At 38.4% G+C, this 23,256-nt stretch overlaps 3 protein-coding genes across 6 annotated transcripts in view; 2 read left to right on the forward strand and 1 right to left on the reverse strand.

Moving 5' to 3' along the window:
• The first annotated feature begins 300 nt into the window (after positions 1-300).
• Positions 301-7,993, forward strand: LOC121944344 (acyl-CoA dehydrogenase family member 11). 2 transcript variants are annotated; one of them, XM_042488103.2, is made up of 15 exons: positions 301-360; positions 1,272-1,567; positions 2,558-2,781; positions 2,915-3,014; positions 3,386-3,503; positions 3,754-3,896; positions 4,074-4,226; positions 5,832-5,926; positions 6,151-6,250; positions 6,337-6,477; positions 6,558-6,650; positions 6,729-6,836; positions 6,933-7,104; positions 7,357-7,423; positions 7,513-7,993. In XM_042488103.2, the coding sequence occupies exons 2-15, from the start codon at positions 1,289-1,291 to the stop codon at positions 7,625-7,627; spliced, it is 1,908 nt and encodes a 635-aa protein (XP_042344037.2). In that variant the 5' UTR covers positions 301-360; positions 1,272-1,288; the 3' UTR covers positions 7,628-7,993. The 2 variants fall into 2 exon arrangements, with proteins under 2 accessions (XP_042344037.2, XP_042344036.2); XM_042488102.2 differs by lacking the exon at positions 301-360 and adding an exon at positions 398-764.
• A 954-nt stretch (positions 7,994-8,947) lies between these two features.
• slc8b1 (solute carrier family 8 member B1) lies at positions 8,948-18,661 on the forward strand. Of its 2 annotated transcripts, none has more exons than XM_088076818.1 (15): positions 8,948-9,358; positions 11,133-11,285; positions 11,793-11,845; positions 12,267-12,324; positions 12,476-12,581; positions 13,354-13,521; positions 14,290-14,403; positions 14,492-14,563; positions 14,657-14,787; positions 14,903-15,044; positions 15,161-15,282; positions 16,498-16,651; positions 16,755-16,835; positions 16,942-17,006; positions 18,111-18,661. In XM_088076818.1, exons 1-15 carry the CDS (start codon positions 9,203-9,205, stop codon positions 18,300-18,302), a joined length of 1,767 nt encoding a protein of 588 aa, XP_087932944.1. In that variant the 5' UTR covers positions 8,948-9,202; the 3' UTR covers positions 18,303-18,661. The 2 variants fall into 2 exon arrangements, with proteins under 2 accessions (XP_087932944.1, XP_042343613.1); XM_042487679.2 differs by having other exon boundaries at positions 8,950-9,358; positions 14,489-14,563.
• The window catches only part of tpcn1 (two pore segment channel 1), a 53,144-nt gene continuing 48,354 nt past the window's right edge, over positions 18,467-23,256 (reverse strand). For both annotated transcript variants that reach the window (XM_042487678.2, XM_042487677.2), the window contains exons 21-26: positions 21,232-21,278; positions 21,059-21,127; positions 20,755-20,851; positions 20,360-20,499; positions 19,554-19,634; positions 18,467-19,468 (exon numbers count right to left, since the gene is read on the reverse strand). In XM_042487678.2, coding sequence (XP_042343612.1) covers positions 19,322-19,468; positions 19,554-19,634; positions 20,360-20,499; positions 20,755-20,851; positions 21,059-21,127; positions 21,232-21,278 — 581 coding nt within the window. In that variant the 3' untranslated portion in view covers positions 18,467-19,321. The remainder of the gene's footprint in view (positions 19,469-19,553; positions 19,635-20,359; positions 20,500-20,754; positions 20,852-21,058; positions 21,128-21,231; positions 21,279-23,256) is intronic.

Genomic DNA, 23,256 nt, shown 5'->3' on the forward strand with positions numbered 1-23,256 from the left:
CAGTTTATCAGATGATTTAAATCTCATTTTGGTAAAATGAAAGAAAAAAAATTATTTCTGTGTTCAGAATTTCATTTGTTCAATTTAACAGTTATCTTTTATGAAAATTGTTAACAGTCCATTTTTATGGATGGCCCAGAGTAACAGACACTATTTCTTGAATAATAATTTTGAATTTCTTGCCAGCATACCACTTTAATGCACAGACTGTATAAAAAGATTATATTTATACAGAGTTTATGCTTTAATGTGTTTTTGTGTATTTTGATTGAACGGACCCTTTAACGGGGAACGGGACTTTTATTTTGAAGGCGTGAGTTGCGGCTGTGGTGGATGTAAACAGTGCTGGGCTAACTGCAGGTAAGGCTGTCCCATTTCTCAAGCAATGGTTGATTGATTTCTCGTACGTTTTTTGATGCTCATGAGTTTTACATGCAGGCGATTGAATATTATTAAAGTAGCTATCGATGGAAAACTACCAAAAGCGCTAAGGACACGGATATAGAAATAGAAAAGCCCGATACATGTTAGCTAACGTTAACTTGCCAATTTGTAGCTGTTGCAGAGCTCGGTTCACTTCAGGTTTCTCTTCAGTTAGATGAAGGCCTAAATTAATAATCTTGTTGACAATTTATTGACTGGATTAACCATTAGGCTGTAATTAAATCAAAATGAAATACTGACAAGCTAATATCTGCACAAAAAGGATAGTACTGAGTACTGTGAACTTTGACCCACTTTGGTGATCCTCAGTCAGGACGTTAGTAAGTTGCTTATTATTTTCTTTTTCTTTTTTTACTAGAAATTTTATTTATTTATTAAATTTTATTTTGTACTGGTGGATATCACTTAAACCGGTTAACGGTAAATACTCGCTTTTTAAGAAGATTGTAATCTGCTACATTTGTAAAAGAAATATGTGGACATTTTAGCACTTATCTTTCATAATGCGCAATATGATGTCAAAAATATATTTTTGCCCCTCAAAAGCCAGCAAGTTCACTGGAAACTTCACTTTGTCATTTCCCTGAAAAAAAATTGCGTTAGAGCCGAAATATTACTAAAATATAGCCTTCTTCTAAGTAACATCATATGTGAGAGAGCAAAGGCATACTGTATATTTCTGCTTTTAGTTATGTTTGATATTTTGCATTGTAATTAATGCTGTAAATTGCTGAATAGATTGAACCCAACGTGTTTTCTCTCCCTGCTTTCACACAGCTGAATACATCATCTGGTGGCTCTGTGCTGATTCCCTTTTCTTATTTCAGGCTGCAGGTGTTGAGCCATGTCACTGTGCTCAGCCCTACTGAGCAGACGTGTAGCTGGAGGCTGCTGCAGGGTGTTGTGTGGCGCTCCAAGACCTCTCATCCACATCAGATCAGCCAGTGCAGCTGAGCCAGGCACAAGAAGATCTGATGAAGATCAGCTCTGGGAGGCAGCAGGCTCTCTGCCGTTCTCCAGAGCCAAGATAGGATCTTTCTTTCAAGAAAGGCCAGTGCTGAAGAACCCATTTCTAGAAGATGCCTTGCTCAGAGGATACCTGAGGAGACACGTGCCCCAAGAGGTGAGGAGGGAGCAAACCTGTTCCTTCAGCTGCTGATTTAATTATACTAGACAGAAATGAAGCAATACTGTGCTGCAGGTGGATCTTTGGCAACACCTGAGAAATAACATATTAGTTGTTTTAGATGCAAAGAGCAGAAGGTGACAGGTCCAGTGTGTAGGCTTTATGGGCATCTATTAGCAGAAGTGGGACTTCCAAAACCATGTTGTCATTATTTTATAATTCCCTGTAATTTCTGGATTTTCTACACCTCTAATTCGCTGAAACCAAGGGTTTAGAAATGTCATGCTGTTTTTACAGTAACTCAGAATGGACAAACCAAACACTGGCTCTAAATAAGGCCATTTGTGTTTTCGGCCACCTTAACTCTTCTACATGCTACACCAGGTGATCAGGAAGTGTGCTGGGCATTGAAGGCACAATTTTTGTAGTGGCCAAACTCAGGAATTACCACCTATGAGCTTGTCATGTGATGGTCTGAAGAGGACCCCCGCAAAATGACTCGTTTCTTTGTCGGGATTGGATCCAGATCTCTATACACCCATGCTTGGCACATAGGTGAAGTTGCAGTTGTGCAACTTCACCACTAGATGCCACTAAAGTCTACAAAATTGACCTTTAAGTAGGGATGTATGTACAGGGGGTATATTACTAATTAAAATGCAATTGTTTGATGCTAAACTAACAAATTGTTTTGGTATGTATGTGCTGCAAAAAACAGTTAAGCATATGCAAGCATGGTAAAGAACCTGTTAAATTTTTAATGCAGTCTGCACAATGCAGTTTTGCTGCTGCAACATCAAGTAGCTAATTTACTAAATCACAGCAGCAGCCATTAATGTGTAAGTTTTGTTCCACAATCCATGTTACTCCTATTTCCAACAAAAAGCACGTGAATTTTTGGCAACTTGAGGAATCGAGAAGACAGAATCTGTTTTGTCAAGCTGAGGTCTTGTTCGTGTCACCGTATGTACATAAACTCGTTCACAGGCAGTTTTCTCAGACTTGTGTGCATTTGGAGAGCGAGTGGCAAATGAGGTGGACGAGTGGGGCCGAGAGTGCGAGGTTTCTCCTCCACGGTTGCTGCACTTTGACCCGTGGGGTCGCAGAGTGGATCGCATCGTGACCTCCTCAGCTTGGAAACGTATGAAAGACCTGTCGGCACAGGAAGGGCTGGTTGCCATTGGCTATGAGAGGTCATTTGGAGAGTGGAGGTTAGAAGACTTCCTTTTTTTTTTTTTTTAGCTTTCCTGTCATTTTTCCGTTTCAGTAAACATTTTTGGCAGTGTCTAACAGGATAAGATGTTCTAAATGAGAAACTAAGGAGAGATTTTGTGTGTGTTTCAGTCGTGTGTACCAAATGAGCAAGTTGTACATCTTCTCTCCCTCCTCTGGACTCTACACCTGTCCTCTGGCCATGACTGACGGAGCTGCTAAAGTCATCCAGGTGTGTCAGAAAAATAAATTATATGACTAATATTACATTCTTAAAGCAGCACCATCACTGTTTTGGTGGCTTAACTTTAAACAGTAGCTGTGTTTACATGCAGGAAAGTAACCTATATTTCATTAATGTAAACAAGATGCCTGCTTGCTTCTCTTTTGTTTTTCTACAAGAGCACATGTGCATGACAGACAGTAACATGGCAAGGGAGGATGAAGTGAAACATCCTGTTTTAGCTATATCCAAATTCAGTCCAAAATTAGACGTTGTATGCCTATGTTTTTACAGCTGAAGAGTAAGCTGTTAGTAAATGTCCAAATAACCTTCTCTGAGCTTGTAAACACGGTGAGTGATTATCTGCTCTGTTTATAAAGTCCATAGGTGTTTCGTGGCCAGTAGATGAAGCCTACAGTCGTTTGACCACCCGTCAGCCTGATCTTTTCTGGACGTCTGGACAGTGGATGACAGAAAGACAGGGAGGATCTGACGTTGGTCAGTACTGACACTCACAGTTTGTATTTGAAAAGAGTTTGTGACAGTTGGTTAGATTTCATTCAGAAAAAACTCAGAAAGTGTTACTAAATGGTAAACTATCCATTTTCTATTTGTCTCAGTGATAATTAACTGTTATTACTTGAATTATCTGTTGAACAATTTTAATTAAATATACAGTTTCTCTTGTGCAGAACAAGACATTCAGAATTTATCACGAGATTCCTCTCCCTGTCTTCCATCTCCTCAGCCAGTGGCACAGAGACAGTTGCTGTTCCCCAGACAGACGGTTCATACAGACTACATGGTTTCAAGTGGTTCACATCCGCAACAGACGCAGACATGACTCTCACGCTGGCCAGAGTGCAGGACAGAACAGGAGCAACCACTCCGGTACCGCTGACATGCTCTAACATCAGTCATCCTTCCTCTTGAATGACTTACAAGGTGATTTCATTGTACCGTGTGTTTGTGTGTGTGTGTGTGTGTGTGTGTGTGTGTGTGTGTGTGTGTGTGTGTGTGTGTGTGTGTGTGTGTGTGTGTGTGTGTGTGCTCGTCTCTGTCCCACAGGGCAGCAGGGGTTTGTCTTTGTTTTACGCAGAGGTGAGTAGAGATGACGATGGCCGGCTGAAGGGTATAGAGGTTCAGAGACTGAAGGACAAGCTGGGCACAAGACAGATGCCGACTGCTGAGTTACTGCTGGACGGCCTGCCGGCACACAGGGTCAGTTACACGTCATCATTTGTTAAAGGAATGATAAAGTGTAGAATCTTCTATGCAGATATGATCAGTGCCTGTGTTAGAGCGAACCTGCGCTGGATCAGTTACAGCTGGCTTTGTTTATGCAGAAGCTTTGGGAAGAAGCCGAATGTTTCTGGTGTTATTCTGCCAAGTAGAAAATTCACAGTGGTCTCATCAATAACCATTTTTATCTGGAAATACAGAACAACATTGTATGGAAACAAGAGACGGAGTTCCCTTTCCTTATGCTATAGTATTTCAGTGGAGACGATGCTAGCTTGTTTAACATTAAAATCCTTGACACCTTTATTCTTTCAAGGGTTTTTGTTAAATAACTGATGCTGGTCCGTTTGTCCTGGATGATTTCAGTGTCCCGCACTTATGGGGGAAATTCCAGTCAAATACTGTCTGTGTTTATTGAGCTTTAAAACAGTTTAGAGGAAGGGTGACTTTTCCTTATATATTATATTCCAAATTATACATTATATTTCAAAAATAATACATCCCATCCATGGACACACATGCGTAATAATGCTGCTGTGAAAATAAATGAAAATTACCAAGCTTACATTCGCTAGCAACATGTAAACAAAGAAATGCCCACATATTCTCAAATAAAATAAACAGGATAAAAAATTTGAAAAGATCCCCAAAAATAACATGTAGCCCTTTTTGGCCACTACACTCCACTTTTGCCAATACACACACATAATCATACAGACAGATACAGTATACATTGGTCACAGTTGTCTATAACCATTGTAATTTGCTCTGAATAAGGAACAGTTAATGCAGACTACACATTTTTTAGCATCTTCATGTATGTCAGAAATGGTTGCCATGTCCTATAAAAAGTAGCTATAAAGCCATCCAGTGTAGGCTTGGTTTTCTTCAAGAGTAAAACATTTGGCTCATAGCATTTTAATTATGGCGTGTTGTTGTCATCTTGAAATTACATACTTTTCATTCACTTTAGGATTTTCCTCCTACACATTCATAAAAAATAAGATTTGTGCTTTAATTAGAAGGATATTTCAGAATTTAATTTCAGCCTTTGATAACACAATTCAAATTGTTCATAGAGGGAATTATTTTCACCAACTATTATGACTGGAGAGATTTTAAGATACACTATGCAGGATTTTCCTAAAATAAAAACAATATATATAGACTCACACAGAAGTAATCTCTCTCAATCATCATTTATGACCCACTAGAAGCGTGTGGTGGTGTATGTTTCTGCAGAGAATCTGCCTGTTAATTTCTTATTTTTTTTTTATATTTTCTGTGTTTTGAACATTTACCACACAGAACTCAGTGAGGTCAGGAATTGTAAAAATGTAGTGACTAGGTGCCAGGCTGTAAGGCATCCATAGACATCGTGCCGAAACAACACAATTATAGGGAGGCAAAATACCAAATGAGTCGGTTTTATCCTCCACCCTCGCTGGCAAGTGTGTTTACAAACAGTAACTGACAATCCTTCATTGTGTACCATTAAAAATAGTGGACTTGAACAGATTTTGGCAGTTCAAAAATGATAATTATGGGATAATGGAAACCATTATTCCTTTTTTATGTTTACAGCTATCAGAGGAAGGGAGAGGAGTAGCCTCCATAGCTAACATGCTGACGATAACCCGCATCCACAACAGCGTCTCTGCAGCAGCTGCAATGAGAAGGCAAGAAACTACTCATGCTACAGCCCGAAATCCTGCTCTGATTTCTAAAAACATGATATAAATAAGCCCATTCATGATGGGGTGTGTGTGTGTGTGTGTGTGTGTGTGTGTGTGTGTGTGTGTGTGTGTGTGTGTGTGTGTGTGTGTGTGTGTGTGTGTGTGTGTGTGTGTGTGTGTGTGTGTGTGTGTGTGTGTGTGTGTGGGGGTTTTTTTTTTTTTCACAGGGTGGTCCAGCTAGCTCGTGACTATGCCACTCGCCGCACTGCCTTTGGAAAGCTTCTTAAAGACCACCCGCTGCACATGCAGACTCTGGCAAGGATGGAGGTGAGCCTGCAAGGGCTGAACAAACTACACAAACAATTTGTAAAGTTTCCCATCATGCTTCACTCATGTTTCCTTCTGATGGACAGGTGGAGACCCGTGGAGCGTTCCTTCTTGTGATGGATGTGTGTCGTCTGTTGGGCCGAGAAGAAAGCGGCATGGCGACGCAGCTTGATGCACACCTGCTGCGTTTGCTCACTCCTGTGGTCAAACTGTACACTGGGAAGCAGGTGCATAGTGTGTAAAAAATGTCATAGTAATCTCACTGTTTAGATAGAAACTCTTAACAGGTTTTCTTTTTTTTTCTCAGGCGGTGGCTGTGGTGTCGGAGGGTTTGGAAAGCTTCGGTGGACAGGGCTACATCGAGGATACTGGTTTGCCTGGTCTACTTCGTGATGCTCAGGTGAAGTTAGTTTAGAAAAATAAACAATGTTTTACAGTTTTTGCAATATTGGAGTTTACTTATATCTCTCAATATCAGGTGTTGAGCATATGGGAAGGTACCACAAATGTTCTGTCTCTTGATGTGCTGCGCTGTGTGGCTCGTAGCTCAGGAATGGTTCTTCATGCCTACTTCACCCATGTCAAGGTGAGGAGTCAGGGAGTGATCCCGTCAAACAAGTTCAGTAACTCATCTATGAGTTGAACAGGAAGGTGATGTGCACTTGTTTTCCTTGTTTTGTAGTCCCTGCTTGCAGGTGCATCAGGTGTTTCCTCATTGGCCCCGGCAGTGAAAGCAGTAAATGGTGCTCTGTCTGAATTGGAGGACTTTGTTCGGTTGGCAGCTACGAGAGCACCTGGTTACCTGGAACTAGCAGCCAGAGACATGGCGTACAGCCTGGCTCGCATTTACATAGGTAGGCACCAAAATCACATGTACACTCCTCTCCATTAAAAGAGTACATCACTGATTTAGTTGCACTCCTGTAACATTGTCTGACTCTCAACGGACAGTAAAAAATATATCAAAATTGATGCCGCAGAACCAGAGATATTGTCTTTTTTGCTACACAAGCGCAAGTCCATTTACCATCCATTTACTCCCCAAGGCTTTAATGTAAAGACTTAAGTGTATAAAACCCTTGAAGTTCCCCTTCAACTCTTAACAGGTGCCCTTCTCATCGATCATGCATGTTGGAAAGGAGCCTCTTCATCCGACACCTATGCAGCTCTCAGGTAAAATAGAGAAAAGAGAGGTCAAATTTCTTATTCTTTTTTGTTAAAAAGAAAAAAAATACAAGAAAATGTTTATGTTCCTTTATCAGGTGGTGTGAACAAGACCTGTGTCCTATGGCGACTAGACAAGCAAGAGGCTGCTATGATTCCAGCACAGCGCCACTTGATGCTGCGTTGGTGTATGACCGGCCGACCCAAGACTGAATGTTCACTGATAATGGATTTAACGGACTCTAATTCTGTGGCACATCTAATTACTGTATTCCCACTTTATTTACCTTTTTTTTTCCTAATTATGTAGATGACCATATTAAAATCCACTACTGTATAAGCACAGAAATCAAACACAATTCAATTCTCAATCAAAATTCAAATACAGTGTAGTTCACTCTATATGAAACATTTGTTTGATTTTTTTATATCTTGGTATCTAAAATCCATATTTTTTTGCAATGATATCAAACTATAGATTTATAATTTTACAGTATACAACTCATTTTGGAGGCCTGGATTAGTTAAAAAAGTGTAAAGTTGACATGTTTGAAATAAAACATGACCTCAGGGTTTTCACATTTACTGAAATTCCTACTCCCACAGTTTTAGACTTCAAAGCAAGTGCAGGCAAAGATCAACACATTATTTACTTGAGCACAAGTCTGAAGCAAGAGGAGCAGGGAGGGACTGAGCACATGCTGCCTTCTGGTACTGTGGGAGAAATTGCATGCGTTAGTTTCAATACCATGAAAAACGTGAACATTGCGAGTTTTCTTAGTGTTTATACCACGTAATTGTTTTAAAACAACACGTGGATTAATGATCTTAAGTGTTTACTGTATTATAATGTTTAGTTGCGCCAATTTGTATATCTTTAATGAAATGAGTGCAAATAATGCTGAGTTACCAAGTGATGGAAAGCAGCTTTTTTTTTTTTTGACATACTTCTTCCTGTTGCAGTCCGTACTGAGATTTATTGGCAAGGCTACCGGACAGCACAACGTTAGAGTGGATAGGAAGAGAGAAAAGAGAGAGGTTGGGGGACACAGATCGGAGGGGAAGACACAAGAGACAACAAAAACAACAGCAACAATAACAACAACAACGACAATGAAAACGATGACAACAATGCTAACTACAATAATGACAGCTGCAAGTATTTACAACAGTATTAACGGTGGAAGCAGGCAGGAAATGAGTAAAAAAAAAGAGAAAAAGTAAATAAATAAGTAAGTAATTAGAGAAAAAAAATTAAAATAAAACAGAATAAAGTAAATAATAAATTAAAAAAATAAACAAACAAACAAAAGACCCCCCCCCCCAAAAAAAAAAAAACAGACTGCATAAATACTTACCCAACATAACCTTGACATGGATAACATCCATATTTGTAACTGTTGTACGTGTGTGATTGTATTAAAAAAAATTTTTGAGGGGTGTTAGAATTCGTATTTCAGTATCCCTATTTTGGACAAAGAAATTCTGATTTTTACGAGGAGTCCGTGAAGGCGGCACACGTCTGGTTGGAAAAACAGTAGGTGGGGTTTCAGCTGAAGGTGTACACAGTGTACGCGGACCTTGAGTCTGAGCAAACAGCATTTGAAAGAGGCCATAAGAAACATTTACAAGTGTTGAAGTGAAGCTACTGCTACAACAAAAATTACGTTTATTTGAAACATTTCGTCTGGTATCGTTTAAGGTGAAACTTGTGGATTTCGGGAGAGAAAACCCCACAGCAGTGCTGTCCAGCAGCATGGACGCAGCGGCTCCAGGATAAAGTGAATCATGTTTCGTGATGTTTACCTCTCACTTCTGCTGGTGTTGTTTCACCAGCAGGTCACGTCGGGCTCACATGTCCTCGGGAAGCAGCCTGGTTTCGGATTACCCGGGCCGTCTTCAAACACACCACAAGCCGTGATGTTTGCAAGCAGCAGCGATGAGGTCGGTGAGATTTAAACAATCAAATTAACATGTGAATGTTACTGAAATTGACCTGTCGCGTGCATGTGTGTGTGCTCTGTGTTAACTGGTTTATATTGATGTACAGTTTTGGTTTGAGGCTGGCAGGTTGTCAGCAGGTTTTTCCAGCTGTCACATGATTGGTGTGGTCTCATGAATGAAGTTAAACTGCTCTGTCAAAGGTGGCACGTGCATTTTCACATCAGGGCAGATGTCAAGATCCCCCAGATACAGGTGTACAGATAGTATATTGATGGCCTGTGTGTACTCTACACTGAGCCAGATGCACAGTGTCACTGAAAACAATGTAAGTATTTACAACTTTATTCTCAGTCACGTGAAGGTCTCTATTAATTTTTCCTTTTTAAAATAAATCTAGTATTTATTTAAAAATAACAAGAAATTCCCATCACAGAGACTTCATACAGACTAAAGTAAACCAGGCAATGCTGACTTTTGCCCAGAGGCTGTGGATACTCAGTTTCCCCATAGGACCCAGGTCCTCTGTAACAGTTAGTTTGTGTGTCCGTTTTGGGGAATATGCATCACTAAAGCACAATATAAGCTGAAATGAAAAAGAATAAGAGACATTTTATTTCTTATTGTTTCCAAAAGTATAAAAAATGTGTTTTTTGCACCTGATGCATGCAGTGTACTTGCGTGTTTCTTGCAGTTTGGGGTTTGTTTCCACATGGGTGAATGCACTTATTGTAAGTTGCTTTGGATAAAAGCGTCAGCTAAACAAATGGAATGTAAAAATGGTTAAGTCAGGATCTAAACTTTTCCCAATGTTGAGTTGGCCCTGTCTTGTAAGGGAGCCTTGTGTCTTAGTCTAATTTGAAAACTTTTTAAGCATCCCCCAAAATGAACATATCGATAAAAGAAATACTTCTCTGACAGCGAGAATCAAAATCAGGCAGTATTATCTTTGTAACAGTAGAAATTATGGCTGAGCTTTTGTATCGGAGTGCATTATATTTTACAATGAAGTGCATATATTGTGAGACAATATTGATTTCTTTATTATCTGTGGTTAGATTAGGTCATTGTTTTCTATAGTCTATTTATGTTTTCTTCTGTCTTTTTTTTTTGCAACAAGCAAAAAAGTTCCTATTTTTGTCAAGCATTTATATTATTTCATTTATTCATTTATTTTAAACATGTAAAAGAAAATAGAGAAATGATAATACAAACAAGCAGATGGACAGAAAAAGTAATATTTACAAACAATGAAAACATAAAGCAAAAGAAATGGTCAAACACATGATTACTTGGTGTACATATTTGAAAAAGAGTTAGAAAAAGTACAAATTTATTTAATCCCATCCCTTTCCGAAAAGACAGTTAATTGTACTTTCAATTAACTGCTTACTGATTGATTTAAACCTATGCTCTAATTAACTAAAAATAAATTTTACATTAATATTCACAGAAAGAATGTAAAAAAGAGGAAAATAACCTAGGAAAAAAAACTAAAAAAACATAAAATAAACTGTAACCCCTGTAAACACCTGGAATATTATCTATTTGTCCTCAGTTCCTTCTCTGGGATGATATTACTTACATGAGCCCTGAAGGGATATTATCCTGGTCCTATTCATAGTGACTTCTTCCACGTTATTTTGAATTTATGAATCTCTGATAAATCACTACAGTGTCGAGAGAGATGGTCACATTTTGTTTTAAAAAATAATTTGTGACATTTTGACATGTAATTAGGGAACTGATATCTGTATGTCTTTCTTTGTTTACTAAGTGTGACCTTGTGATGAACGTCAGCTCTGCAGACCGCTGCACGTTTGTGAAGAACACACCAGACTGTAACATGGAAGATGGCTTCATCAACTACCTCCGTGTGGCCTTCTGTCTGCTTTCTCCCAATCTCACCCCTCTCACCATCACTCTCTGTGTAAGACCAGTGTGTGTGTGTATGTGTGTGTGCACTTGGGTGTGGATGATATGAAACCCCAGAGCTCGGCATCAGCTAATCTTTTGAGGAAGATGACTTTGCTGTGAGAGATTGTATCATACTTCTTGATTTACCATGCTCTGTCATTTCACTCTTTGCTAAATAATGGATTTTTGTAAGAATGAAAGAAGTGAAGAAACTTCCTAAATTTCCCTCTTTGCAAGGCAACAACACAAACTGTAACAATAATCAGCATTAAGCTCATTATTTGTGGGGAAAACAAGTGAGATTTTGCAAAACCTGTCATTTGAGATAAATAGTTTTGTGTTACAGATTAAGAACAAGAGGATCAGTGTGGTCAAACTAGGACGTGTTTTTTAGTGTTGACTTGTTCCACTGAATTTTTTGTTTGTAGAGCATTTGTCTGAGTGTGACAGACTCAAGCAGCACTCCTGTCTCCTCTGAGTGTGTGTTAAGAAAACTCTAACTTTTTCTGATTCTCCACAGATTATATGGCTGCTGTTTTTGTTCGTCATTCTTGGACTCACAGCGTCTAAGTTGTAAGTGTCTCTCATGTTGCTAGTTTTTTTATGTGCGTCCAACAAGTTCCCCTTTATGTGGGTCATGCCTGCGAGCCTAAATCATCCATTTTCATTGATTCGTTTCAGCTTTAGAGAGTGTTACAGCATGTTTACTAGCTCTCATGTGCAGACTACACACACACATACATGCCCGCTGTGCGGTCAGCTTAAAAGTCACATGAAGAATCACGTGACTGTGGCGCGTTTTTCTTCATTGTTTCACTTGAGTTGTAAGATTTCCTCAAAGGAAGCACAGTTTGTTCTGCTCTTCTACTCCCCCTCTTCACACACTAAACTCTTTTCACACTAATGATGCCAATGGTAAAGAAGCCGTCAGATGTTTAATATAAAATGCATTTCTTATGAGCATTCTCATTTGTTTTTCGCTGTTTCTCCCCAGTTTCTGTCCAAACCTGTCAGCCATCTCTACCAGTCTGCACCTCACTCATAACGTGGCTGTATCCTTTATCTGCGCCCTCTGTACTTCCCCCAGAAGCTCTCATTTTGTTCCGCTGTGTGTGATTTTCCTTCTACTTCTTGGATTTCTGTTCATGTTGTTAAATTATCTTTTAGTGAAGATTATTTTCCTTGACTGGTGTTTGTGCCGAGGGTGTGACGTTTCTGGCTCTTGGTAACGGAGCTCCTGACATCTTCAGTGCCGTGGTAGCTTTCTCTCGGCCACACACCGCTGGGCTGGCTGTCGGAGCTCTATTTGGTAGGCAAAGTCTCACACACACCATCGACAGACACTGGTCTGACAACTAAAAGCCTCCAGGGGCAACGAGCAATATTCAACAGATATCTGCACATGAATACAGATCCTCTTTTTGGGAGAAAAACACAACAACAAAAAAAGCGTTACCTTTCAATAGACAATAACTGATGGGTTCCCAGTAAGGATTTCATGATACACCAGTGCTGACGTGATGGTATTTAAACATGAAATATTGATATTGTGTTAATAAAACAGATATGATATTATTGTGTAAATAATCCAGCGCCTTAATTCATTTCTGTTTCTTTTTGTTCTTACTTTATCTGCCTCCCCCTGAATTGCTGTTTTAAGATGGTTTTGTACAGTTGTGATAACACACTCTCTCCACTTCCCGAAACTCATTTTTTTGTGCGATTCTTTTGTTTCTTCATATTTTCTATAATCATTGCAATAATATTGTTATCATGAAGCCTTCTGGCCATGATATTTGTGAAGTGAAAATCTTATATTTTGCTAACTCAAGTTCTGAGATTGCACTTCTGTACAGCCAAACGCATTGGACTATTTACCTGCCGCTGAAACCTGATTGGTCAACATTCCTGGGACTACAAATTGAAACCAGAAGATTCAGTACACATATTCAGATATCTGGTCACACAGATTACGCTCACAAACATACACACACCATATTAAACTCAGGCTTTTCGATATGAACACGTAGTTGTCATTTTGCCTAATCATGCTTGATCTCTGTCCCTCCCTCCGTACACAGGAGCTGGCATATTTGTCACCACAGTAGTCGCAGGCAGCGTGGCGCTGGTCAAACCTTTCGCTGTGGCCTCCCGTCCATTTCTGCGCGATGTCATCTTCTATATGGTGGCAGTGTTTTGGACTTTCCTCATGTTGTACAGAGGAACCACGACGATTGGAGAAACACTGGGTATACACACACACACACACACATTTAGACACTCATTTCTTTGAGTGAAAGTTTTGCCTTCCTTGATCAAAGTGGTACTCGCATATTGGTCCTTATTGGGGAAATATTTTAATGAGGTATTTGCATTGTGTATTTGTGAATAAACAGTTCAGTATGCATATTAAAGATTGATTCTTCTAAATAATATTTTACCACATGTAACTCACTTCAGTGTTACTGGTAGTCTTTTGCAGCCTCGGCAATTTTGTGTCAGATCCATTTCCTTGTTTGCTTTAGTTATCTGTTAACAGGTTTCAATAAGTTTAGTTAAAGGTTAGGCCATAAACCCAGAGACAAAGACAAGTTCCAATTTTGCCGTTGTATTGTTGCTTTTCTCTGTTTCATAAAATCTAAAATCTTTATATTCAATTACAAATCCTCCTTGATTTTCCATCTGAACAATCTCTTTTGTTTACTTAAACATGTAGAGGATTTAGAACCTCGCAGGGTGGTGTGTGTCTGAGTGTTTTCTTGTTCTGTTGCCAAAATCTACACCTCAGACTGCAATCTCAGCTATTTTCTGACTAAAAACAACCCCAAAGTGCGGTTTGAAGAGTCACCCAGCCACACTTCTTTGCAAAATCCCTTACTCTCTGGTGGAACACACCCATTTTTAGATATTTCCATACAAACAGTAGACTTTGTATAGAGTTTACTGTGTATGTCTGAAGTGTTTTTACACAGACTGGGATATTTTTAGCTTCATTTTGCTTCACTTTCTTTTTCTAGGGTACCTGGGCCTCTATGTGGTGTATGTGTTGACCGTTATCATCAGTGCATACATCTACAACCGGCAGAAACATTCAGTGAACTCTAGTGTGCAGAGCACTCCACATGTTCCAGGTTAGAGAGACAAATACACACACAGGTGAATTTAAACAATATATGTTTTCCACATTTTCAAGTGATGATATTTTTGTCTTTGCAGCAGAGTTTCACTCGTCTGACTCGTCTGATGATGATGTTCCCAACCTGAATGGAGGGACCATCCAACAGGAGTACGGTAGGAATTCTGTAAACCACACAAAGTTAATGTACAGCTGGATTTTTCTGCATAATCAGGACCATATCATGCATGTGTATGTGTGTGTTTCAGAGTCGGAGTACAGGCCGCTTCTGCCTTACTCAGAGTCCACAACTAAGGTCCTGCTGCGTTCTCTGAACCCGGTGGACCAAAGGAAGTGGAGGAGGAAATCATGGAGCTGGAGAGTCCTCAAAGTACTGAAGGTGTGTGTGTGTGTGATGGTAGACAGATACAGTGGGCTCAGTGTCTGACTGAATCTGGTTGGTATACCACGTCTAAAGAGTGAAAAGCTATTTTAAACTGTCTTGCACCCATCAGACCCCTGTAGAGTTCCTGCTGCTGCTCTGCATCCCTGTGGTCGACCCTGATAAAGAAGACAGGAACTGGTGTCGTCCACTGAATTGCCTTCATCTGATCACCGCTCCTCTGGTGTGTGTGCTCACCCTCCAATCTGGATTATGTAAGTGCAGCATGACATGCTGTAGCAGCCATAAATAGACAAAATATATGGTAAAATAATCAACTTAATTTATATGTATTTTATTGCCATCTTTTTTTTCCATAACTGACGTCTAGATGGAGGTTATATGATACAAGGAGAGTTTCCTCTCTGGCTGCTGATGCTTCTTCTGGGACTTTTCCTGTCTGCTATTGTCTTCTGCACCACCACCAATGACCGTCCTCCTAAATATCATCCAGTAAGCATTTATGGAGATTAAAAAGAAACAAAAAATATAAACACAATATGCTCCATTTTTGGTTGGGGGTGTACATCAGAGGATGCAATCTTTCCAATTTTCACAACAGTAAAAGTCTACAGTCATTCAAACTGCTCTGTGCTTTGACCTACAATGACAATACTAACATGCAAACATTAAGTTCAACTGAGGCTAATGGGAATATCCTTCGTTTTTTTCAGATATTTGGCCACAGATTTCCCCCGGGGATCAATAAAGTAGTTCTGATTCTGGTTAAATACTTGACAAGTAAAAAATGCAACCCAATGGTGGCACTAAATGAAAAGTCACAGGATCATTAAAGTAGGGCTGTACCAAATTTTATTTATTTATTTTTTTTTTACATACAAAGCTTCTATTGAGGTTATTGAATGAAGCTTTGAAAGTCTGTCCTTCATATTTTATGACTTCATCACTGTAAACACAAGTCTTAAAAACCCATAATTTGAATGAAGCTATTCATCAGATTAGATCAGTCTTTTTCTAAAGTCTTTTGTTTGATGAATAAATGTTCATTTATGGTTTATTTATAATGTTAATACCTCCTCCGTAATACAGATGTGTGCCTTAATTTCTGTGTGGAAAGCAAGAGAGAAAACATTTTGTTGACTACAGTAAAAATGTTTTTTGAAAGACTAAATGCTAACCAATACGGATAAAGAACATTTTGTCAGATAAAAACATTGTGTGAATTTTGTAAGTAATTACATCTATTATTTCTCAGTACATTTTGACATGTTCTGGAGTTATTGAAATGTTTGGATCACAAAACGATGCAGAAATACTGGGTTTAGACTGAATGAACATGCAAAAAACAACAAAATCTGCACCATTTAAATGTTGACTTCAAACTTGGATATCAAAGTTTTAAACAAAACTTCAAACTATTCGGTACGGCCCTACGTCATAGTCAACTGGATAAATTATCTTGGAACCATGAATGTCTGTACAATATTTCGTGGTAATCCATCCAAAAAGTGTTTTGACATTTAAGTCTGTAAAGTGAATCTTTGCCATTTAGCATACATTCATCACAGTTCATTCACCATTAGAATCACTGCTCTTGTATAAAATCTTTTTGACCAAACTGGATTGATGTTATATTCCTGCTGTGATGATGAAATGTTCTGTTGTGCTTGTTTATGTGATTCTAAGTTCGTCTCTTTCCCCCTCCAGCTGTTTGCTCTGTTGGGCTTTGTGGTCAGCGCAGTGTTGATCAGCGCAGTGGCCTCTGAAGTGGTCAGTCTTCTGCACATGCTCGGTGTGGTGCTGAGTCTCAGCAACACTGTGCTGGGGCTGACTCTGTTGGCCTGGGGCAACAGCATAGGAGGTGATATTTGTGAAACTAGTACTTTTTAAAAAAACATATAGAAATCTATGCTTGTACTTAAAATGTTAAGCGCATGATCTTTATGCATCTCTTTTTTCTCCAGACTGCTTTTCTGACATCACCATCGCCCGGCAGGGTTACCCACGGATGGCCATATCTGCCTGCTTTGGAGGCATCATTTTCAGTATCCTTACTTTTATATGAGTGTGTGTGTCAGTATAAAAACCCCACTTTTGGACACGTGTAACAATAACTGTTATTGGCTTTGTCCTTGACTGTATTTTCTTCAGACATGCTGTTTGGAGTGGGTTTAGGATGTCTGGTGCAGATGGTTAAAACACACTCGGAAGTGCAGGTAATCTCCTCAAACATACAGTCATGAATTTCAGGGTTCCCATGGCTATTATTTACGTTTAAAAGTTATGAAAGTATAAAAGAAACTGTTTTGCATGCCTTAATTGGTAACAAGCTAAAAGTTTGGATACACATTGTTTTGTCTATTGTTGAAAATTTGTTCATAAAAAAATCCCCTTAAAAATCTCTAACATTACACAAAACACATTCCTTGTAGTATTCATTTGAAATCTAGTATTGAGCTGTATGACCATTTAAATGTGACTAGCATCACATGATACACACAGACCAGACCAGCAATGTGTCAGTGCTAAACCTGTTATCACGTCAGAAGTGAAACAGGAAAATGAAATGAGCGAGTAAAGTCAGCAAGTGTTAGCAGTTTGCTTATCTGCAAATGTCAGGGAAAATGTGTGTTAAATAATGGGTTCCTGCAGCTTTAAGAAACTTAGATTTAAGCCTTTTATTTATTTTTAATTCCAAAGGGAATGCAATTTAAGACCAATTTTAAAATACCCCAAATTGAAGAAAAATAAAACATGAACTGACATCATTTACTTGGGTTAAGGACAATTTTCCCCGAATTTTTATTTAAACATAAAGCATTTTTTTGGGTCAAGTTAAAAAGTTAATTGAAACATGTAGAAAACAATGAACATAAGATATCATATATGTATGCATCCATTCCTTGAAGAAAATCGTGTTTATTTATATTTGACTGGAGCTTGTTAATCTGAGTTTTGTTGGTTTCTCTGTCCAGATCTGCATGATGTTAAATTCTGTAAATTATTGTAAAAGAATAGATAGATATTACTAATTATTTTAAAATTGTATGATGCAACATCTGGAAAAAAGATAATATCTTAATATCTATCTTCTAACATTTTTTTAAGACTTTTGAAAGATTAACTTAAGACATATTAATACCAGTTAAGGCCTTTTTAAAAAAAAAAATAAAATTAAAGCCTTTTATGGAAATGTTTTATAAAATATAAAGAAATTTTGAAAAGTCATTCATTTATAATTCTGGCTAAAGAGAAATATAGTAATCGCAGATACATAAAAACATGAATGTTATGCATCTTTGTCTCTTTCTCCTCCTCAGTTTGAATCAGAGGGTTTGCTGACGTGGATTCTTGCAGGATCTCTGGGTTTGTCCATGGCCCTGTCCTTTGTCATCGTTCCACTGAGCCGGTTCCACCTGGGTCGGACATATGGGATCTTCCTCCTGGTCTTCTATGCCATCTTCCTTCTCATTGCGCTGCTCACCGAGTTTGGCAAGATCCACGTGACATAGATTGGACTCTAAGGCCAGTCTGAAATGAGGGACGTGCAACACGACAGACTGGAACAGAACTGCACCGTATTCTGCACATAATATTAATACACTGCTCATACGAAGAATCAACAGTACACTTTTTGCTCTGGCAAATGAATGACAGACTGCTCAGGGAGAGCTGAAACTGATCACACTGTGCCTTTATTCAACTTCTTGTTTGTGCTGGAACTGTGATGGCACTTTGTGAGTCCAGAGGGAAAACACAGGATGTAGAAATTTATACTTTAAAACATTGCGAAAGAACTAAAAGTACTGTAAATCAAAATGTTAAAATGTACAAAGCTGCTTTTGGGGCATTAAATAATTTTGGTTTGGTACTTGTTTTTACAGGTCCTCATAATGCTGGTGTGTTAAATTATACATTATAAGTAAATAAGCAGTTACTAATTGTATGATAGTACAGCAAAATACATAAATGCACTTGACAATTGGAACTCAAAAACATTACAGAATAAGAAGTTATATAAAAGTTAAATACTTTGAGTCTGCTGAGACATTAGTCAGGAAATATTGTGTAATTGTTTTGTTGGGTTTAGCTTAAAGGAGTGTAAGTGTTTTGGTCTTAGATGTCTATTAATACTGATCAGATGAGCCATTTCACTAAGGCATCTGGTTTAGGTACTACATGATTTACAAGAGGTCACAAAAGGCCTACAGCAGTACACGTACACAACATCCGGTAGTAGCACCAGCTCCCCCCTATTATCTGCTGCAGTCTTGGAAAAGGCCAAAAGAGGGCAACACTTCACTGGTCGGGCAACAGACCTGCACTGCTGTCTTTAAGTCTGTGGCGGTGGCTCCCACAAAGAATAGTCATTAACTCGTCTCACTCTCACATCAGTCCAAAAAGCCCTGGACTTGTTTCTCACTGTGACAGGGAGCATGGGAGAACTGGAGAAGACCTGGAGTGACGGGAGTTTCTTTGCTGTTAAAAACGCTGAGATGATGGTGTGTATTTACTGCTTGCAAACTGTGCGTTAGTTGACGCTGTGAGGTCCAGTCTGTGAGTTGAGCTGAGGCTCTGGGAAGGAAGACGGGTTGGAGTTGGGACTGTCCATTTCCCGATCCAGGCTTTGGTCTTGCTGAGGCAGGTTTTCCCTCGAATACTCTGCATACCACTCGTGCTGAGATGAGACATAGACAAGGTGAGGAAGTTCCAACTGACCAACTGCTGTCGTGATAATCAGGATTATTTCCTCTGTTGCTTACCTGTATCTCCTCCTCGTACATTTTCATGCTGAGGTCACTTTTTGTCCTAGATCTTCGACCAAGGTACACCAGAGACGAATGCTGTGCAGACCAAAGCAGGAGGAAAAGCAGGTTAGTGGGACCTATTGTGAAGAGCAGAGGACTCTAGGCCACATCCACACTTAAAAGTTTTTTTTTTTAAATTTGCTACAATTTCACCTAGCGTCCACACTACTCATTTTGGTTAGAAAACTTTGAGGTTGCATTTTAGTCTGGACTGGAAGAAACAGACTTTTTAAGGGGTGACGCAGACATCCGCGTTCCCTTCCTGATTGGCTCTGATCAGTCACCACTAGGGTTGTTTATCAGTGCTTGATACCATTAAGGTATCGACCAAAATTACCCAGTATCAAGAAGTATCTGAGCTTTGCAATGATTTCAAATGTGTTTTCCAGCTATCTGCATCTGATTTATACTCCTGTCATTAACGGCTCCACCTCATCATCGATCCGAGCAAACAGATCTCAAGTCTTACTTTTCTGAATTTCTATCGTATTTTCTGTAATTAACCAACCGCAGAGTAGACAACTGCTTTCTGTTCACACTGACACACATATGCCCAGTGTGTATTGATGGTCATGTGATACACATTTTCAGGTGCGTTAGTATAGACAGAGGTTATTTCTGAAACAGCGTAAAAAAACACTCACAAAAACATTGCATTTTAAAAAGCCATTTCAAAGTGAAAAGAAGTCTTGTGGATATGGCCTAAGAGTTTATTGTGTGTGTGTGTGTGTGTGTGTGTGTGTGTGTTCGTCTTTTCTTACCCCTCCTCTGTCCATCGTTTGCAGGACTCCCTGTAGAGAGCTGAGGGAAGACAGTCCCGGGCAAGTCTGTTTGTACAGCTCCAGAGTGGCCAGAGCTTCATCACGACTCACCTCTACTTCGAACACTATCCCATTCTCATCTGGAGCATGCGCACACACGGACATCAAAGTAACTCACTGAACGCTAATTCACACTTCACACTTCCTGTCACACCTTACTGTCTGCCAAATATTTATCAAAAGTGATCTGATGTGATTATATGTGCAAGGAACACTGAAAATATTTATCGCTACAAGGCTTTTATTCTTAAGTGCTTTAGTTTTTTCTGTAAATGTATACACAACATCCATGCATGCACCCAAACACACACACACACACACACACTCTGTCTCACCCTCTGGGTTCTCTACTGGTTCCCTGTTCTTGCGGCTGTAGTTCATGCGGAACACAAACGCATCCAAAATGAATGCCACAATGATGGTCATCACCACCTGGAGAGATAAAAATGTCACACACACACACACACACACACACACACACACACACACACACACACATACATACACACACACACACACACACACACACACACACACACACACACACACACACACACGATCACATTAACAGCATAGGGCAGAATGCAGCGCGTACTTCTGCAGACCTGACCCAAACAAATCTGACTGCACGGGCCTCACCATGGTAACTATGTAAAAGGTCATGAAGTAGAGCCGACTCCAGTGGGTGGTCATAGAGGTCACTCCTTCCTGTGACAGAGTAAACACAGCAGCAGTGAAACAGCAACACCCACTGATCAATGACTGCAGAGTGGCCATTAATTAAAGACCACAGACAAATGACCTGATCTTACCATGGTGATGTACCAGTTATTGACCACAGTCAGTTCAAACAGCGTCACTGGAGGAAAAACAAAACAAGCAATTAATTAATTACTATTTAACTAAATAGTCCCACACATATTCACCACTAATTCCTCTTGGAGTAATGCTTTCTAAAAAATACAGTGTCCAGCCTTTTTTAACATACAGTACTGTTAATATATGACTTTTTAAAAAAATATTTACATATAATACCATGATTGTCTTTCAGGTGTCTTTGGCCTGTTAAACTATGATATTTTTTCCCATTTTTTCGTCATGCTATGCTATGACTTTCTCCAGCTTGTCGATACATTACACTAATATTTTTTTAGTTTTTTCACACTTGATATGATATACTATGAATTTTGTTCCAGCATACTATAAGATTACTTTTTTCAGCATGATAAACTGAGTCTTTTTGTCAACATGCTGTGATATATTTCAGCGTTTTTTATGGCTTTTTTGACATACCATACTGTGACATTTTTATTGACATCTTAAATTGAGGGTTTTTCTCTATGCATACTACACTGTTTTTGACTGATTATACTATGATATTTTCCTCTCAAATGATATATCTGTCTGACATGCTGTGACATTTTTGTCAGTTTTTTGGGCATGCTATACTATGATGTTTTTCTAACATCCATTACCATCACATTTTTTTTCAACATGCTATACTATTAGTTTTTTTGGACTATACTATGCCTTTTTGTGACATGCTATTTAATGACAGCTTTTTTCAACATGCTATACTATGACTTTTCTCAGTTATCCAAAATAATATATAATGACCTTTTTTAATTTTTTCTCAACATGCTATACTTGCTATGTTTTAGAAATGCTACACTAAGCCTTTTTTCAACATGCTATTTCAGGACTTTTTCTCAGTTTTTTTTTAATACCCTTTATTTGACATGCTGCACCATAACATTTGTTTAGGCACACACTTTAACATTTTTTTGCATGTTTTGCTATGCCTTTTTTTTCATTTTTTAACACACTATAATAGTGTAAAGTCATTTCTATATTATAATTTTAATATTTTTTTTCTACATGCTAAATTATGACTTTTCTTTAATTGTTTCAACATACTATTGTGTATCTTTTTTAGTTTTTTGACACAGTATATTAAGTTTCTTTGTTTTTCAACATAACATACTATGACTCTTTTTTTCTTTTTTTTTGACACTATACAAAAACATTTTTCAAACAACTACACTGTGACATTTGTGACATTTTAAAGGTTATTTTACATTCTTAACTATGACTTGCTTTCAGTTTGACTTTTTGTCAGTTGTTCCAAAACTACTTTGATTATGCTTTAGTATGCTTTTTTGACATGCTTTTCCAAAACTTTTTCTCATTTGTTTTCGACATGCTGTGTAATGACATTCTTTTAAAATGGTTTACTTTTTTTTTTCAATTCATTTGAAACACCATACTTCAGCATTTAGTTTTTTGGAAATGCAATACCTTGACATTTTTCTTAGAATTTTTTCTACACACTATAATTTAAATTTGTTTTTTTTTTTTTTTTTTACATTTTATACAGTGACTTTCATCAAGTTGTCATAATATGAAATGAATTAAAAAAAAAAATTCAAGACGCTATGCTGTAACATTTTATCAGTTTTTACATACTTAAATATATCTTCAGTTCAGTTTTTTTCTACATACTGAACTATGACATTTTTAACATGTTATACTATGTCTTTTCCCAGTTGTTTCACAATGCTATACTATGCTTTTTTGACATGCTTTCTGAGTTTTTGTCGGCATGCTATACGGTCACATACTATGACTTTTGACTACCACGACATCCTAAACTATCACTTTTTTGTCCTATTTTGAACAAAAAGAATAACTTTTTTATGCAATTTTGGACGACATAGTTTACTATGACTTTGTTATACTATTTTGGATGACATACTATACTATGACTATTTTTATGCTATCTTGAACGAGATACTACTATGACTACTTTATGCTAATTTGGACGACATACTATAGTA

The sequence above is a fragment of the Plectropomus leopardus genome, chromosome 4 (assembly GCF_026936395.1).
Source record: "Plectropomus leopardus strain MGB_pleo_1.0 chromosome 4, ASM2693639v1, whole genome shotgun sequence".
In the NCBI taxonomy this organism is placed as follows: Eukaryota; Metazoa; Chordata; class Actinopteri; order Perciformes; family Serranidae; genus Plectropomus; species Plectropomus leopardus.

Bases quoted from the DNA above. Each gene is read 5' to 3' on its own strand.
- LOC121944344 (XM_042488103.2), top strand. From the start codon at position 1,289: ATGTCACTGTGCTCAGCCCTACTGAGCAGACGTGTAGCTGGAGGCTGC. The intron at 3,897-4,073 runs GTACCGCTGACA...TCTGTCCCACAG, and splicing joins GAACAGGAGCAACCACTCCG to GGCAGCAGGGGTTTGTCTTT. The intron at 6,478-6,557 runs GTGCATAGTGTG...TTTTTTTCTCAG, and splicing joins AACTGTACACTGGGAAGCAG to GCGGTGGCTGTGGTGTCGGA.
- slc8b1 (XM_042487679.2), top strand. From the start codon at position 9,203: ATGTTTCGTGATGTTTACCTCTCACTTCTGCTGGTGTTGTTTCACCAG. The intron at 12,325-12,475 runs GTATCCTTTATC...GTTTGTGCCGAG, and splicing joins ACCTCACTCATAACGTGGCT to GGTGTGACGTTTCTGGCTCT. The intron at 13,522-14,289 runs GTATACACACAC...TTCTTTTTCTAG, and splicing joins GACGATTGGAGAAACACTGG to GGTACCTGGGCCTCTATGTG.